The 16,521-nt window shown below is 37.5% G+C and overlaps 2 protein-coding genes across 3 annotated transcripts; one reads left to right on the plus strand and one right to left on the minus strand.

Moving 5' to 3' along the window:
- Positions 1-1,801: 1,801 nt before the first annotated feature.
- LOC116254687 (uncharacterized) lies at positions 1,802-8,176 on the plus strand. 2 transcript variants are annotated; one of them, XM_031630224.2, is made up of 10 exons: positions 1,802-2,350; positions 3,257-3,469; positions 3,623-3,823; positions 4,772-4,879; positions 5,013-5,150; positions 5,305-5,556; positions 5,682-6,002; positions 6,084-6,263; positions 6,382-6,468; positions 7,763-8,176. In XM_031630224.2, exons 1-8 carry the CDS (start codon positions 1,847-1,849, stop codon positions 6,255-6,257), a joined length of 1,911 nt encoding a protein of 636 aa, XP_031486084.1. In that variant the 5' UTR covers positions 1,802-1,846; the 3' UTR covers positions 6,258-6,263; positions 6,382-6,468; positions 7,763-8,176. The 2 variants fall into 2 exon arrangements, with proteins under 2 accessions (XP_031486084.1, XP_031486086.1); XM_031630226.2 differs by having other exon boundaries at positions 7,766-8,176.
- Positions 8,177-11,459: 3,283 nt separating this feature from the next.
- Positions 11,460-11,774, minus strand: LOC116254689 (glutaredoxin-C1-like). The gene has a single exon (XM_031630230.1). It carries the CDS (start codon positions 11,769-11,771, stop codon positions 11,460-11,462), a length of 312 nt encoding a protein of 103 aa, XP_031486090.1. The 5' UTR covers positions 11,772-11,774.
- Positions 11,775-16,521: the final 4,747 nt, after the last annotated feature.

Raw genomic sequence — 16,521 nt, forward strand, 5'->3', positions numbered from 1 at the left:
GGTCTTTGATGTCCAATAAGATGTGCAAAAGGGAAATGAAATTGGAAATGACACGAGCAAAGCAAAGTATGACGATCCTCAAATCTATGTACCTTTCCAAGGTTCTCCTTAAGCATGGTTGCAGAATAAACTATTGTCGTTATCCACTGGTTCAATAGATGTATTGGGGTGAAGGTGTTGACTATTGTTTCTTTTCTAGCCGTTGTTTACCACATTTTTAAATATATGATAAAAGTTCCTGCCACTTGTGTTTGCGCGAGCGCCTCTACCAATTTTCATCTTCTCTCATGTGAACTTTGCCTGCATAAGGTTGATTGGACTGTAACTCTTGGGGTCAACTTTATATTAGTAACCAAATGTTTGTTAACTGGATATATATGGACCAGCCTATTCACAAATTTATATGGTAAACCAACTTATTGCATTGTTGGCACCTAATCATCAGAAGCCACACCATAGCTGGTCTGGTAGAAGCGTGGTGATGACTTGCAGATCTTCTTCTGTGCGGTGGTCTCTACGTTTATGGGCTTATACGGTGGGGCACGGTGTGCTATCCTCATGCCTAGTGGCTGAAATTATATTCAAGGTCTGAAGGCTTCTGGAGCCTCTCTTTCCTTCTCCTTGCTCATAGGGTTAGAAGGATGCTTTGGAACTTAGGTGGGGAGTGGGATATAAACATTATACAGCGACCGTTTGTAGACTACAAAAGAGCTGTGCTCATAAGAATCGAAATTTTTTACCAGTTCATTGGTTGGACCAGCTATGCTTATGCATTTTAGGGTCGATATCCAAGAGGATTTGTGATTAGATCAATAATCTGAGTTGGTGTTTGAGAGAGAAGATGCCCCTTCTCTCCCTGCCTTCAGGCTGTATCGGTGGTGCCTGAGCTGGAGCATGCACATGCTTCTTTCCTATTGATACATGGGTGTAGGCACCCATGCCACTCAAATACGACCAACCGCCTACCAGCCCCCAACTCAAGCTGGCCTGCCAACAACCCTCAAGGCACAGCCTTTCTCAAAATTGTTGTTAAAATTAAACTCAAATTCAAGTTAAAGAAAAAGGCAAAGAAAGTAAATTTATTTCAACCATGCTGGGAAGAATTGATTCAGCTTCGGTTGGGATTTGCCTAAAACTTGACAAGAAGTAAATCATTTAAATCTTGGCTGTAAGCATGGGGAAGATCATGTAGTTAACAACGTTTGGAAGCTATCATCTAAACAAGCTAAATCATTTAATAATATTTAATTTTGTTTTTGCCCTACTTTTTGTCTTATAATTTAAAAAACTGTTTTTTATGACTTTCTTTTTAACAATAACTACACATTTCAGAAAAACTGTTCTATTAAAACGTTAGGCACACATTCTTTAACTTGGTAGCTTGGAAAACTATTATAAGCATACAATTTATTGATAGTGTTAGAAGAAATAGCAGTTAACATTTCTCGTTTATCATGTTCCTAAAAGTTTAACAAAATGTGAAGCTTTCGTTAGAAAAACCTCAAAATCTAGCTTTTTAAAATTTATAAATAAAGGTAGGTTTAAAACATGATGAATTTCCTAAAATTTTCTATTTGATAAAAGTTGGTCCTTATTGGTGTTAGGACAATTTAAATGAGTGAATTTATGGATTTTGAATACATTTGTTGTTACAAAGATATTTATCCAGTGTGAGTGTAGACGATAAATTATCAACAGTACTGTTTTATTATAGGAGGTAAGTTAACAACTATATTATTACAAATTGCGTATTATTATTAGGAAATATTTTGTTACATATAAGCACCATGTCTCTGTGACCGCGGCTTTGAGGAAAAGAGAAAGTAGAGGAGGGAGGAAGGAGGCCATGGAGGGAGGAGACGAGGCAGAGATATACGAGGGGATGAGGGCTCACTTTCCCCTCTCCTTCGGCAAGCAGGCCAAGCAGCAGGTCTCCCTCGAGGCCGTCCACTCCGCCACCCGCCGCCCCCAGCAGCAGCAGCAGCAGACGACTTCCTCCTCCTTTTCCGGCTCCAAGGGTTGGCTCCACGACCTCCGAAGCTCAAATTCTCGTGACGCCGAAAAAACTAGCCCTAGTGGCGCCGGAAACTTTAAATCTAATGGCGCGGTCGGCCGTTGTCACTCGGAAGATGCCCGAGATACGGAGCCTGGCGAGGAGGAGGCTGCGCAGATCCTTGCCGGGAACGGGCCTGAAGCTGGTGGCGGGGATGATGACGACGGGATGATGATCGGACCTCCGAGACCGCCTCCTGCCGCGACGGACTCAGAGGAGAGTGATTCGGATGTAGAAGGGGACAACCTGTATAGGATTCCCATGAGTAACGAGATCGTTTTGAAGGGGCACACTAGGGTATGTAGATGAAACTATTGTATCCTTTAGTTTATTGGGTTGGTGCTTTTTGGACTGCCTGGTTATTTGGAGATCAAAGTGAAACTTCAGTTACCGTAAGATGTATACGAATTTTAACTGGTTTACTTGTTATATAGAACCTCCGCTTAGTGTTTCTGAATGTCCGCTTAGTGTTTCTGAATGTCGGTTCTTTAATTTTATAGCATTTGCTGTATAAGTGGATCGCTAGTTTAAGTTAGTATCTCCCTTGCGTCTAAAATTTGAATTTTTGACTTTCTTGCGTTGTGATTGGAGAAGGAGCTAAAATTCCCATAACGAAGAAAAGCATATGGTTTGTTCAGAGCCGATGCTTGAGAATTTTTCTGAGTCTTTTGGAATCTGCCTCTTCACTCTTAAGAAAGAAAAAAGGAAGTTCTTTGAGGGTTTAAATAGTTTAGTGATTTTATCTGTTTCTTTGCTTTTTATAGTGGTCTTGGCTGTAAGAGAGATTGAAGTAAGTTCAACTAAGACCTTGCTGCCTACATTTTTTTTTCTCTTTCCTCAACACTTCAATGCTTTTGTTTTTTAAATTACCATTTTTTAGCAAATAGCAGTCTCTAATTAACCAAACTGTTCCTGATGGAGACTCCACAACGCTTCTTCGGTACAAAGTAACGGTTCTTCCAAACAACGGTGAAGTTCAAGGACATGAACTTTCGATAGCGGATGTTTTAAACATGGACGAATAACAAAAAGGCTTTGCCGCTTTTGCATCCAAGCGAATCAGTGTTCTGCTGTTTCTCTAGGTTATTGGTTTCCCAATTAACCAAACTGCTGAATGTGATGCACGGGATTCTGAATTTCGTCCTTAAATTGTGTTCTCAGTTATATCTTTCCTGTAAAATCAATTCCACGCTCATGTTGCAGGTTGTTGCAGCACTCGCGGTTGATCATACTGGATCAAGAGTTCTGTCTGGTAGCTACGACTATAGTGTTCGTATGTATGATTTCCAAGGGATGAACTCCAGACTGGCATCGTTTAGGCAGCTGGAGCCATTTGAAGGTCACCAAGTACGCAGTCTAAGCTGGAGTCCAACATCAGATCGGTTTCTCTGTGTAACTGGTTCTGCTCAGGCCAAGGTTTTTCTGGACTCCTATTGTTCTTTACAAGCCTAATCCAGTTTCTTTTTTCCTGTTTATTTTTGTTTTAAAATACATTAAATATTTGAGAGCTGACCCATAGTTCTATGCTGTGATTTTGGTACTCAAAAAACACGTTATCTATGGCTTCAGATTTTTGATCGCGACGGACTTACGCTGGGTGAGTTTGTAAGAGGGGACATGTATCTCCGCGACTTGAAGAACACTAAAGGCCATATATCAGGTTTAACTTGTGGAGAGTGGCATCCCAAAGAAAAACAGACAATCTTAACATCTTCTGAGGATGGATCTCTACGTATTTGGGATGTGACTGACTTTAAAAGTCAAAAGCAGGTGTGTAACTCGTAAATTTTCATTTGCACGTCTTGCATGTTTCATGTAAATATAATTGTGTAGATTCTAGGATGGAGGCTGTTTTTGCATGAGAGGATTTATTTTGTCAATTAGAAGATAAAATGGACATTGTGCATGCACCATGGGCAAACTGCAGAAGGGAAGGGATGTCTAATGGTGGTCCTTTTCAGCATCCACCTTATTTGTTCTCTAGGTACAGACATTGGGTTAGTCCTGCACAACCAAGCTGATGGTTGAAGATAACAGAGCATGGACAGTCCAACATCCAGCTTGGTCATTCTTGGATTTTGCTCAATTTTTTCCTGTATTGGTTTGTTTTTTGGAAGGTCAGTGAGTGTGATAACTCAGCTGGAATGTGTTGAAAGTTGAAACTTCATGTGGACATAACCTGGAGATGTCTTGTGCAAGCAGCTGGTATACATGCAAGACCTTGCTTATGTCTGCTCATGTACTAATAATGTGGAGGATTTAAAACTTTACTTTGTGTATATGCAATCATCAAGCAGCCCCAAGTCCCTGCCTAGGACTATCATTTACGTCTAGACTCCTGACAGGCAGAACGTAGATGATGGCTTGCCGATAGGTCAATTCAACTTATTCAGTCTGTTTTTGTTTTTTGTTTTAGATATTTTGGTTGGTTTTTCTTTTGGGCCCTTTGGAACCCATTTAGCAAATGGGCAGGACAGCAATGGGTTCCATGCATGTCTATGTACTAGTAGAGCTAGGACAAGATGAGTTGTGGTCAGCGTCAGGCTACCTAGGCAGCCATACCTGGCCTGTCTTGTGTTGTAAAACTACTATTTCTTTGGTAACTAACCAAGACAATGACCCCTGGGAAGGACAACTTTTAGCAGTTTTATGTGTTCTTTGCTGGTGAAAACGTAAGAATAGCTTATCAGATTTTTCCTGTGTTTTTTTTGATAATAGGTTATCAAACCTAAACTTGCAAGGCCAGGAAGAGTTCCAGTTACTACATGTGTATGGGGCCGTGAAGGCAAATGTATTACTGGTGGAATTGGGGATGGTTCCATACAGGTAATGCTTAGTTTACGGAAGTCATTTTCTTATTCAACAGAAACAGATTTTTTTACTTGAAAAGGGTCCGTCTTGTGAAAATCTAGTAGAGTATCTCAAGTAAAGGAACTTCTGATATGTTCTGATAATGCAGATATGGAATCTTAAGCCTGGTTGGGGGAGTAGGCCAGACATGCATGTTGAGAATGCTCATGATGATGATATTACAGGACTTAAATTCTCTTCAGATGGACAAATGCTTCTTTCAAGAAGCATGGATGGTACCTTAAAGGTAGTTCCTGGTTCCTCATGCATGCGTCATAGACTGTTCTTTAGCAACTTGGATCTGGCAAATGCCTGGTCATTTCTTTTTTCTGCTTGCTATTTTGCTCCTATCCAAGTGTAGTAGTTCTAATTTCAGTTTCTTGTGACATAAATGTGCTCAGGTTTGGGATTTGCGGGAAAGTAAGAAGCCTCTCCATGTTTTTGAAGAATTGCCAAATCATTATTCTCAGACGAATGTTGAATTCAGTCCTGATGAGCAGCTAATTTTCACGGGGACTTCCATAGAAAAAGATGGAAATACTGGAAGCATGTTATGCTTTTATGACACAAAAAGGTTGGAGCTTGTTTCAAAAGTTGGAATATCTCCAACGTGCAGTATTGTGCGTTGTGCATGGCATTCAAGGCTTAATCAGGTTAATTGTCTCTCTTGGGCATAATGATTTTTGTTGCTTCATTCCGATACTCTTTGGTTCATCTGTTTTCATTTTTTTAGCTGTTATGCAGAACTTCTCTAATTGTTTAATTGATCTTCCTGAAGGTTTTTGCCACTGTTGGCGACAAAAAACAAGGTGGGACACATATTCTCTATGATCCAACCATTAGCGAAAGGGGAGCCCTAGTTTGTGTTGCACGTGCACCTAGGAAGAAGTCCGTTGATGACTTTGAAGCCAAGCCTGTCATACACAATCCACATGCTCTACCCTTGTTCCGGGACCAGCCAAGTCGTAAACGGCAGCGCGAGAAGGTATTGAAGGACCCAATGAAATCACATAAACCAGACCTACCTGTCACTGGTCCAGGTTTTGGTGGGAGAGTTGGTTCAACTAAAGGGAGCTTATTGACACAATATCTTCTCAAGGTATGTTTAACGCACCACTATCTTTGCTCTTTGTAGCTTAGATGTTGGTGATTTATGGAGATTACTTGGAGCTTCTTGCAGGAAGGAGGACTCATTAAGGAAACATGGATGGAGGAAGATCCAAGAGAGGCTATTCTCAGATATGCAGATGTTGCAGCAAAAGATCCCAAGTTTATAGCACCAGCATATGCTCAAACTCAGCCGGAGCCACTATTTGCAAAGTCAGATTCCGAAGAGGAAGAAGAAGGCAAATAATGATGGGTAGGTTCACTTTGCACTTATTGTTTGTAGTATGACTCTATGTGCTGTAGAACTTGGCTAGGCTTTGAAGGTACTAACTGATTTTGCTTAAGATAACATTTATCTGGGATTTTACCAGGATGGTGTCTTATGGTGTGCAACAAAAATATGACGTCTGATGAAGATAAAATAGAAAATATTGTGGACTTCAATTTCCTTGTCCGAGGTAATGAAAGTTTTGATCTTATGTAGATAATTCAACTTTTTGTCTTTAATTTATGGGTGATGATACTCTGGTGCCCATTTCAACTCAGTACGCTTCAAGTGCTTCAGGTTCTGAATCTTCTGATATACGTATTAAGTTATTAACCATATCTTTGTCCATGTTGCTAAATGTTAGTTTTGGAACCAAAGAAGTGTTATTTGTCTGGAAAGGTATATTTGGGTGGCTTATTTTTCTATTTTTGATGAATTGGTGTAATTTACAATTTTCTTTTATGTATACTTTATGCATGCTTACATAGTACCCCCCCCCCCCCCCTCTGTTGGTCAATGTCATATAACCCAATATGTGATCTTGTACTCCTACCTTGTCATAGGCCATATGGATTTTATTCTTGTTAGTTTAATTCCTGAAATCCATCATACTGACATCTTTGTGAGTGGCTGCTAGAATATCAATTTCCGTCTACTGTGGCATTATTTGGTCCTTGTCTGATTTGATGTCCTATAAAATATGGCAGCCATCTTCTGGCAGTAAGTTTAATGTACTGTCTGGTTCCATGCTTTACACTGAAAAATATTTGCAATGGGTCTGAATAGTCAACTTGGATGATTAGTGCTATATTTATATTTTCATCCATGAAAGTCATTCACTTTGAATCTCACTAGGCTTTACCGACTAGCATTCAAGTTGATGGAATCTGTTTTGAGATTCTCAGAAGGCATCAAATTTCATTTATTTACATTGCTTCCTGCACTGTTTATTTGTGTTGAATCTGGTTTCTGGACTACTTGGGCGCACTTTAGTTCAACTTCAGTTTTTTATTTTTTGCCCCTCCCTCTTTTATAGTCAAAGCTCAGGAAGCATGCCAATAAAATTTTGAGGGCAGATTGCGGACCTGGTTTTCTGGATGAGTTGGACACTGCACTTCATTTCACTTTCAGTTTTTCCTTTTTTTTTATTTTATTTTATTTTATTTTTGCATGCCTTGTTAGGCCATCCAGCAATAGTAAAGTATGCTAAAAGAAATGATGGTTCTGGGATAATTTTCCTTATGGCGTTGTGATTGTTTCCTGTTTCCATTCTCATTCTGTAGGTTGGTTTGGTTTTCGTCATTTGTTTGATTGCCAGCAGGAACTGGCAAATTTGTCCATGAACTTCAAAATGAACCTAGGAGATTGAGATTTTCCTATGCTGATATTGTTATTCCGTACGTTATTGCTTTCAGAACATGCTGGGGAAGCATTCATTTTATGATGTATACTTATGCCTAATTATTTCAATATCTTGCTTACAGTAGATTTATAGTGGAAAAAGCGACTGTTGGCTCCAGTAATTCTCCCAAAAGTTTGATTGACGTGAAGGTGAGGTAAAGTTTGAGTCATCTTCAATCGGAATTTTAAATATCAAGATTCCGAGGCATGCAAATGGTGTATCAAAATGTCTGCAGAAGGGGTACCTGCTACTTCAAAATCATCTTGTACCGTGTAATCTTCTGGGTAATTATGGCACTTGTAAAACCTTTGTTGCAGAGTTCATCAGTGAGCACTGTTTACTCTAGGGAGCAATAAGCTTTGTAACTGTAGATGCTTTTACTGTAAAGTGAACTAAATTGTTTTTCTTGATCCAAATCTAACTTGTGCTGCATATGCAATCGCAGCTTCCTGTACTAATAGCCAGTTATCAAGTTCATGTGCCTAGTTGAATTTTACTATTGCTCTTTAGATAAAGCTAGAAGCCAAATTGTAGAGCTCAAGAAATATATATCTGTAATGAATCATTTAGGTTTCTCTTTATGTTATTGGGTTCAAAAAACTGACCACATACATGCATGCAGAACGTTGGAAATGTAGGGATGGAAAAGAAATCTTGAAAATCAATGTAAACAATGGGTTTTGTGAGCTGGAGATTTATTTTTCCCTGGTTATATATATATATATATATATATATATATATATATATATATAAAATCTTTTCGTAACTGCCATGTATGGATTAGCTATTGTAGAATGCATCATCATCGTCGTCGTGATCATTTTTTTCTTGTGCCATGCTTTTCACGAAAATGACGGTCATGCATGAATAGACAGAATCATCAGATGGTTCAACCAACTCCTATGAATTGTACCTTTTTTGGATCCCGAAGTAAGAGTACTTGGTGCAAATTGCTCAGCTATGATGTCATTAAGGATGTTAAGTTGATTGAATATATCCGAACAACCGCTTCTATTTTGAATTTGTCCAGTGAGATAAGAGTAACAAAATCCAAGTCTGATTATTAATAAGATTCAGATTCTGTACCCAATTCTTGGAATAGCAGAGCAGACGATCAATAATCAACTGAAATCTGATAAAGAACCGGCCGATTACAAATAAATGTGGGATCTTATTTATTCAGTCAATATAAAAATGTGTGGGTTAGTATCAGTTGAAACCCCACCTGGTAAATTTACAACACTGTATGAGACTTGTGTAAATGGATTTGAATTCGGAGTGAATAGAATTCTTTTAAAGTGGATCTTAGAGCTAACTAGCACTTAAATATAACTTTTAGATGTAATCAAGTTCATATTTTAGTTAGGTTTAGATGTATTTATTTGCTGGTAATATTACATTAGTTTTTTGACAAGAGAATTGAAATCAACTGGCTGCGGGTGTTGTGAGGTGGTTAAAGTTTTAAACTCTTGGCCAATGCACGTAAATCATTGCTAAAAGCAACTGAAATCATCACTATATTAAAAATTGTTGCTAATGACCTATGAGTTATGACTAAAGACTTTTGCCTATAGTTGGCAAACTGGCCGGGTTGACTCAGAAATCGCCCGAGTGAGTCAGCTGGATCACTAAAAACAGTGGCCACAAGTCAAGGATGGCCCAGCTCGCCCCTGACACAGCCCTGTCTCAGCCCTGACTTGCCCGATTCAGCTGCATTGATTTACATTATGGTTATTTTAAAACTCAATGGAATCAACAAGTCAACTCACTGATCCAGTGACCCAGTCATTTGCTGATCCAAGTCCTCCGAGTCACAGGTTTGCCAACTATGATTTCACTAACAATTTCAAAATTTTTTAGCATCCCGCAATATGTAATCGTCGAATAATTTTAATTCCTTGTATATAAACAAACCCAGAGATTTACTTGTGAAAAGGACTTTGGCCGAAATATCTTGACATTTTCTCTGTAAAGAATATGTTAGGATCGAGAGTTTCCATATTTTGTAACTGTTGCAGGATTTCCATGCAACATTTTTGTTTTACAAGAAGAAACATACAATTCCATTTGTGGGGAGAAGATTAGCAACCCAAAAAACAGTAAGGCGTCAAACTTTTTAGCCACTATAAAATACATTTGAACTTTAAAAAATTATAGTTGTATTATCAAAGCAGCACCAGCAAAACAACTTAAAATGGGCTATAAGGTGGAGTTAGGAATTTTTTTGAAAAGACCTGAATTATAGTTTAAAAATTCTGCCCAGACCAAAATATCATTTTTCAAATTTTTTACATAAAATAAATGAAATTTTTAAAATTTTATATGTAAGTTTTAACATTTTTTTTTTGGGAGCGGGGGCCAGGACTCCTGCTGCCCCATCCCCTTCCCTCTTGGCTCCCTCCTCCACCCCTGCACTACACAAACATGGACGTGTGACAAATTCATCCACGACAAACTTTTTCTTAATACATGAACTTGATCAGCATTTATTCATTCATGAAATTTGGCTTGGGATCCATCCCACCCCCAACAACACACACACACACGCACAGACACTCAGATTGATGCAAGCAAATGCTGCATTATGTATTATCATGATAGAAAGACAAAATTAGCTGAATAAGTAAAAAAAAAATTTTCATGTGAAAAGCCCTATGTTATTTACCATGAACTTCCTTTAAATCATGTTTCTTGCCAATTAAAGCTAGTATTTTCTTGATTATTATGCGGATTTCGTTCATTTTGCTCTGAGATTTTGAGTTGACGAGTTTTTTCTGCTTAAGCATCCCACATGTTCGCGTCACCGGGTAATTACTGGACTGTAATTTGTGTCCCTGGTTCAATTGGTCTTGATGATCATAATGCTAAGATAAACAAACATCTCTCTTAAATATTTCAAAGGTAATTAAATTTGCAACAAGCTGTTAATGTATGAGCAGGAGGAATTACCAGCATGATGGTTGCTTAAATTTTGGAACTTAGGATCCATTGGCATGTCTTTTATCTTCTTGCAAATCACACTTCTCTAACAGTGGAGGACCACATATAAGCCAGGATGGGCATAAGGCTACAATAATATGTTGAGATGGCCTTTTGTTACCGCTCTCGTCAAACTAAAAATTTACATATTTGTGCATCTTTTTTGCTTTAAATTTTTTAGCTCCCCCGCTGCTCTCTGACCCCAGAGCCGTCACCAAATTTAAATAACAGTTGTTAATTATAGGGATTTCATAGAAACTTTTCATGGCTGCAGCTGGCAAAATGGGTGTGGCTCAGTCCAAATGGAAACTCAGATTTGAAAAAACCCTTCGTGGTCTTTTGATAACAATAACAAGTTGTTACTGTTTCGTGAATCTACTCAAAAGTTGAAGCATAACTGTTCTACTGACAACCGCAGATCGACCGGCTTCCACTTCTGCCCTTTATTCTAGGTCGACCCACTTCCACTTCTGCCCTTTGTTCTTGATGCATGGCATCTACTTAACAAATAAGGGATGCCTCATAAAATGAAAACCAGTCTATGCTATTCATTTGATTTTGCATATAATGCTCTCTTTCTAAGAGCAAGTTACAAACCGCTACTTCCCCAACATAGAAAAGTGAAGAACTAAAAAAGACAAAGAAAAACCAAAGGCATTGCAAAAACTTTGGCCTTTCTCTCTCTCTCTCCCTCTTATAGTATATATATATATATATATATATATATATGGAGCACATTATGTTTATATTTATTCTAAGGCCTAAATGGCATATTTATTTTCTTGGGAAATAGACTTGGCTCACAGCCAGAGGGCCCCAGCTTCCCTGAGCTGAGGGACCAAGGTGCCATTGAGATGGTCAGCCATGACCTTGTCAGTCGGACCGACCAGCCGGCCACCGATGAAGACGGCCGGGACAGCCGGTCCCCGGCCAATCAGCCTTGCAAGCGCCTTTTCCATCTCCTTCCCCCTTGGGTCCTCGTCAAGCTCATGCACAACTATGTTCACCCCAAGATCACAGAAGAACCTCTTCACAGCATGGCACATGCAGCATGAGCTCTTGCTGAACATCACCACTGCATTTGCCCTTGCCAGTGCCACCACCCTCTCCATTGTCCTTACTTACACTACCAAGATGAAATACAGCACTGAGAGAGAGAGAGAGAGAGAGAGAGTTGAAGACTCAAGAGAAAGAGAGAAGAGAGAAGAGAGAAGATCAAGCTGTGTGCTTCTGGGCTCATGAAGATGACCTATTTATAGTGTTCTCTGTGCCTGAAAAATTGAGACTACTTTATCTCAGAAAAGGAGAAAAATATTCCCTTGGATTATCACAGAAGATCAAAGTGTCTATTTCAACACACCTCTGACTACCAACTTGCAAAATCTGATAAAGAAGTATCTTCTCTATGCGGAAACCTAAGTAGAATGCTTTCATTAATAATATAACATGTGACATGATCATAGAACTTTATAAACTATATGATAATGCATCTGTTACCCGAAGCAATGTATTATAAAAATACTGCAATGTTATCTTATGTCACCGGCATGCTATATATAGAGTATATTACGTATGATGCATTAATTCATATATGTGGCATGTGAATTAACATTTGCCAATGTCATTATTTATGAAAAATTCGTCACATAGTCTTCCAACAAAGCTTTAAAAAACAAACAAAATATTTTTTTAAATGATCACGTAAAAGAGATCCGATATCGTGACATGTGGCTTATTTCCCAGGGTCATACTTATAGGGTCATACTTAAAGTGTTTAAATAGAAAAAGGTCAAGGAGATTTTAAGTGTTTAAGTTGAAGAAGGTCAAAAGTTTAATATAGATTCGAGATTGACATCTATATAGAAATCTAGTTTGCTCCTTTTATATAGGAAAAGATTTTTCTTTTAGAACAGTTTTTTTGAACTACAGAAAGTGCTCGTTATCCGTTTGATTGTCCTTGTGGATAACGTTGGGACTCAAATGAAGCTTTTCTAATGAGAAAAAGAAGACAGGAACCTCAAGATGACACTTGGCAGGGTTTGGAACACAAAAAAGAGTGAGTAGAGCCCACTTGACTCGGTCAAGTTAGGACCACACCCACACTAAGGGTCATGATGGTATCTGGGTCAAGTCATACCTAGCCCGGAAGAGTTAACTCGGTCTAGCTAGAACCACATCCAGTCTATTTAGGGTTCATGGTAGTATCCACGTCAAGTCAAATGGAGCCCGGTTTCTAGTCAAAGTCCCATGCTTTAGTAGGTACCGAACACTTTAAACTTAGCTCGATATCGACTCGTTTAAACTGCATATAATCTTAATTTTGTGCGTGATCTCACCGGACCATTAGTTCAATTTTCATGGACACTATTCCTCTACACTGCAAACAGTGGTATATTGCGACACTACAACTGATGAGAATAATAAAGGTACACTTAGGTTCCGAAGCAACCTTAAACATATAGGGAATGAAAAAATGTCCCTCTTTTTGGGGGCAGCTTCCTTCCTCTGACTGACTCTGAAACAACTTAAGAATGAATGATTCCATTAATAAGTGAGCCCAGACTACAGTTAACCCAGTACTACAGTTATCAACATCGCAGTAAAACTACAGGAGTACCCCACCGCCCTTTCGGTCATACTCTAAAAGCATGCATCCATCTTTCCCCATATTTTCTTTTCTGGTTGGAAGTCATCCCATTGTCAAACACGTGCTAAGAGGCAAAGATTCGATCGGAAGAGAACGCAATGTCGTCCTCTTTTTCCAGATATTTTTCCTTTTTCCTTTTTCTTGTTTATTTATTTTGATTTTGATTTTCTCTCTCTCTCTCACTCTTTTGATATTACTTATTTTTTGCTTATTTATTTATTCTCTCTCTTGATCTGGGACATACATATCTAGATCTAGTGGGCATCTTGCTGAGGTGGGCATTAATATGGAAGATGGGGTTTATCCGTTGGACGCAACTTTTTTGTTGGTAGTCAGATTCCTCTCCAGTCTTAGCAAGAAATACCATGCATATAGTCGAGAACAAAGGAAAAGGGATAAACAGAAACTAATTGGTGGAAATAAGAAAGGAGAAACGCATACTATATATCTGTTCTTCCTTTCGGTCGGTTGCCTGTGGAAGCTGCCACATCTCCTTTACATGATTTCATTTCATCTTAGAGAGAGAGAGATAGAGAGAAAGAGATTCTATAATTTTCATTTTATGTGAGGACAAAGTAAAAGAGAGAGATGTCGGCACCTTATAAGCATTGTATAGCCTATTGTGAGAGACTTGATGGAGACGGAAGATCAGAGGTTGAAAAGGTATTTGCACATTTAAATTTGCAACATATATATATATATGCTGATAGACAAGAGTTCATATGGGTCACACCTTTTATGTAGAAACCAATCAGACAATTTTGCTAAAAGGACCGCGAACTGTTCTTGCATTACAAATTTATAGCTAATACCTCATGTGACAGCTCTTGTTTATGAAGAGTTTTTATTTGAATTTCCCTAAATATACAAAAATTGACAAAGTCTCTTAAAATTACATGTAATATGACGTAGATAGTATTTTTTTTTGTCCAATTTTGGCACAGGTTTCTTTAGAGTAGTAAGACTTTTCTAATAAAATAGAAAGTCTTATCAATTTTTAATAAACATGAGGAAATTATATAAAAAAACTATCTTATTTTGCGCCTTAACCTTAGGTTAAATCCTAGAGAAAGAAGAAGAGTTTAGACTGGCGACCATGCCGAGGATTCTTTGGGAAATGGAAGGAAAAAGTATGGAAAAGTCACAGAACCACATAATCGGAATTGAAATAAGATTTACACATATACCAAAGATCATTTTTCTATTTTCCGGTGTGAATGGTACCTTCCACAGCTTTCACATTTCCTATTAATATCTCCAAGAGAATATATAGCTCATGTAGATCGGTCATGCTTTAGTTCGAACATATTGCAGAAAGCAGTTTCTTATGTTTTATATGGCTAATGTTAAGTTTTGGGTTTTTAATTATGAAAGTTAGACAACTTAACATAATTTCTCTACTAAATCAATTAGGAAATGAACCTCACGAGGTTTTTCCTAGTAAAGAAGCATGTAAAACTATGTCTACAAGCCCAAGGATCTATTTAGGACAAACTCTTCCTCCAACTGATGAAAAAATTAGGCATATCCTGAACACATTATATATATATATATATATATATATATATATATATATATATATATATATATATATATATATATATATATATATATATATATTCAATGAAGATGAATACCTGATAATTGCCAAAGTCTTTTAGAGTGGCAAGGTTTTCTCGGGTATAATACATCGAGCTTAAAAAAATGAGAAAAAAATGATAAATTTTTTAAAAAATAAAAAAAACTAAAAATGAGGAGAAAATAAAGTAAGTGAGAAACTAATAATATAAGCATCTAAAGATAAGTAGATTTGCAACAAATAAAAAATAAAAATGAAAAAAAAACTGTTTTGTATTTAAAAAATGAAAAAAGTGAAAAAAAACACATCAAGAACATGCTTTTTTGTTTTATTTTTTTTTAAAACATGTTTTTTTAAATTTTTAAACGGAAAATTAATTTATTGCATTTTTTTTAAAAAGATGTTTTTTTTTTGTGACTATGGTAAAAAGGAAAAAAATTTGTACCTGAATGTTCCAGGTCTTTGAACCACGCAAATTCTGGTGTCTTTTTGCTTTATTCTCTTTTTCGTTTTCTTCTCCTGGTATGTTAAGGGAGAAAGTGAAAAGAGCTGTTGGGGGTTCAAAGGGAGGGGGGCCATGCCATCAACTTTTTAAAATAGAAAAAATAGGTGTTGACCCCATTAAAAGTTTTCAAAATTTTTATTTACTGGTTGCACGATCATTCGGCCCCCATAAAGATGAAATCCTAGCTCCGCCTCGGCCTATCGAGGTCCATGTTGAAAGTCATGGCTGATGTGTTACTGCACAGTTGAGGGGACGATGGTCCTCTAAAAGTGTGGTCGGTGACAAAGGACAGTTTTGTTCGACCCACTAAGAACTACAAGCAGCAGAAGAGGAAGAAGGAAAAGGAAAATGGAAGCATCTTATCCTTTTGGTAGCATAAGATCACAAATTAAAGAGAAGGACACACATTCTCTTGAAAACAACAGGGAACAAGTTGTTGAATTTTACACAAGGAGAGGAGAAGGAGATAAAAGATTTGGTTAAGTTGACAAGCAGTCTCTTGGAAACAACAAGAAACAAGTTGTTCAACTTTAGAGAACGAAGTTAGAGAGAGAAACTACAGGAAACAAGTTGTTCAACACTAGACAACAAAGGCAAGAGGGAGAGCAGATCCGGTGCACTGAAATCAGACGCTTTAAAATCATGTTCTGCTACTTCTTATGTATATATAGAGACAGACGAAGCCAATTTTTTTTTTTAAAAGGGAGCCAAATTATAGTTTCAAATTTTTGACGAAGACAGAAATGTTATTTTTTAAAATTTTTATAAATTTTTTTAAAATTTACATGAAAATTTTATTTTATTTTATATTTTAAAAGGAACCAGGGCCCCCCTACAGGCTCTCCCCTGTTTATGTAGAGACTACACGTTTGGCACTACAAGCATCCAACTTTCCAAAATGGATGGTTGAACAAAAAAAACATGGAGAGTTTAAGTAATCTCACATTAATTAATAATTTCTTTTTGCTTGCTTTCTTCTCAACCATCTATATTGAAAAAATAGATGGCCAAGATGATTATTTACTTATATATATATATATATATATATGCAAGTGATAGATTGCATAACATTGGGACAGGGACCGAATGCAGATCTTTCAAAGTATTTAAGCATATAGATATGATATAAAT

The sequence above is a fragment of the Nymphaea colorata genome, chromosome 5 (assembly GCF_008831285.2).
Source record: "Nymphaea colorata isolate Beijing-Zhang1983 chromosome 5, ASM883128v2, whole genome shotgun sequence".
NCBI lineage: Eukaryota > Viridiplantae > Streptophyta > Magnoliopsida > Nymphaeales > Nymphaeaceae > Nymphaea > Nymphaea colorata.

Coding starts and splice junctions, on each gene's coding strand:
- LOC116254687 (XM_031630224.2), top strand. CDS start 1,847: ATGGAGGGAGGAGACGAGGCAGAGATATACGAGGGGATGAGGGCTCAC. Junction 5,151..5,304: donor GCATGGATGGTACCTTAAAG/GTAGTTCCTGGT, acceptor AAATGTGCTCAG/GTTTGGGATTTGCGGGAAAG. Junction 5,557..5,681: donor GGCATTCAAGGCTTAATCAG/GTTAATTGTCTC, acceptor ATCTTCCTGAAG/GTTTTTGCCACTGTTGGCGA.
- LOC116254689 (XM_031630230.1), bottom strand. CDS start 11,771: ATGGAGAGGGTGGTGGCACTGGCAAGGGCAAATGCAGTGGTGATGTTC.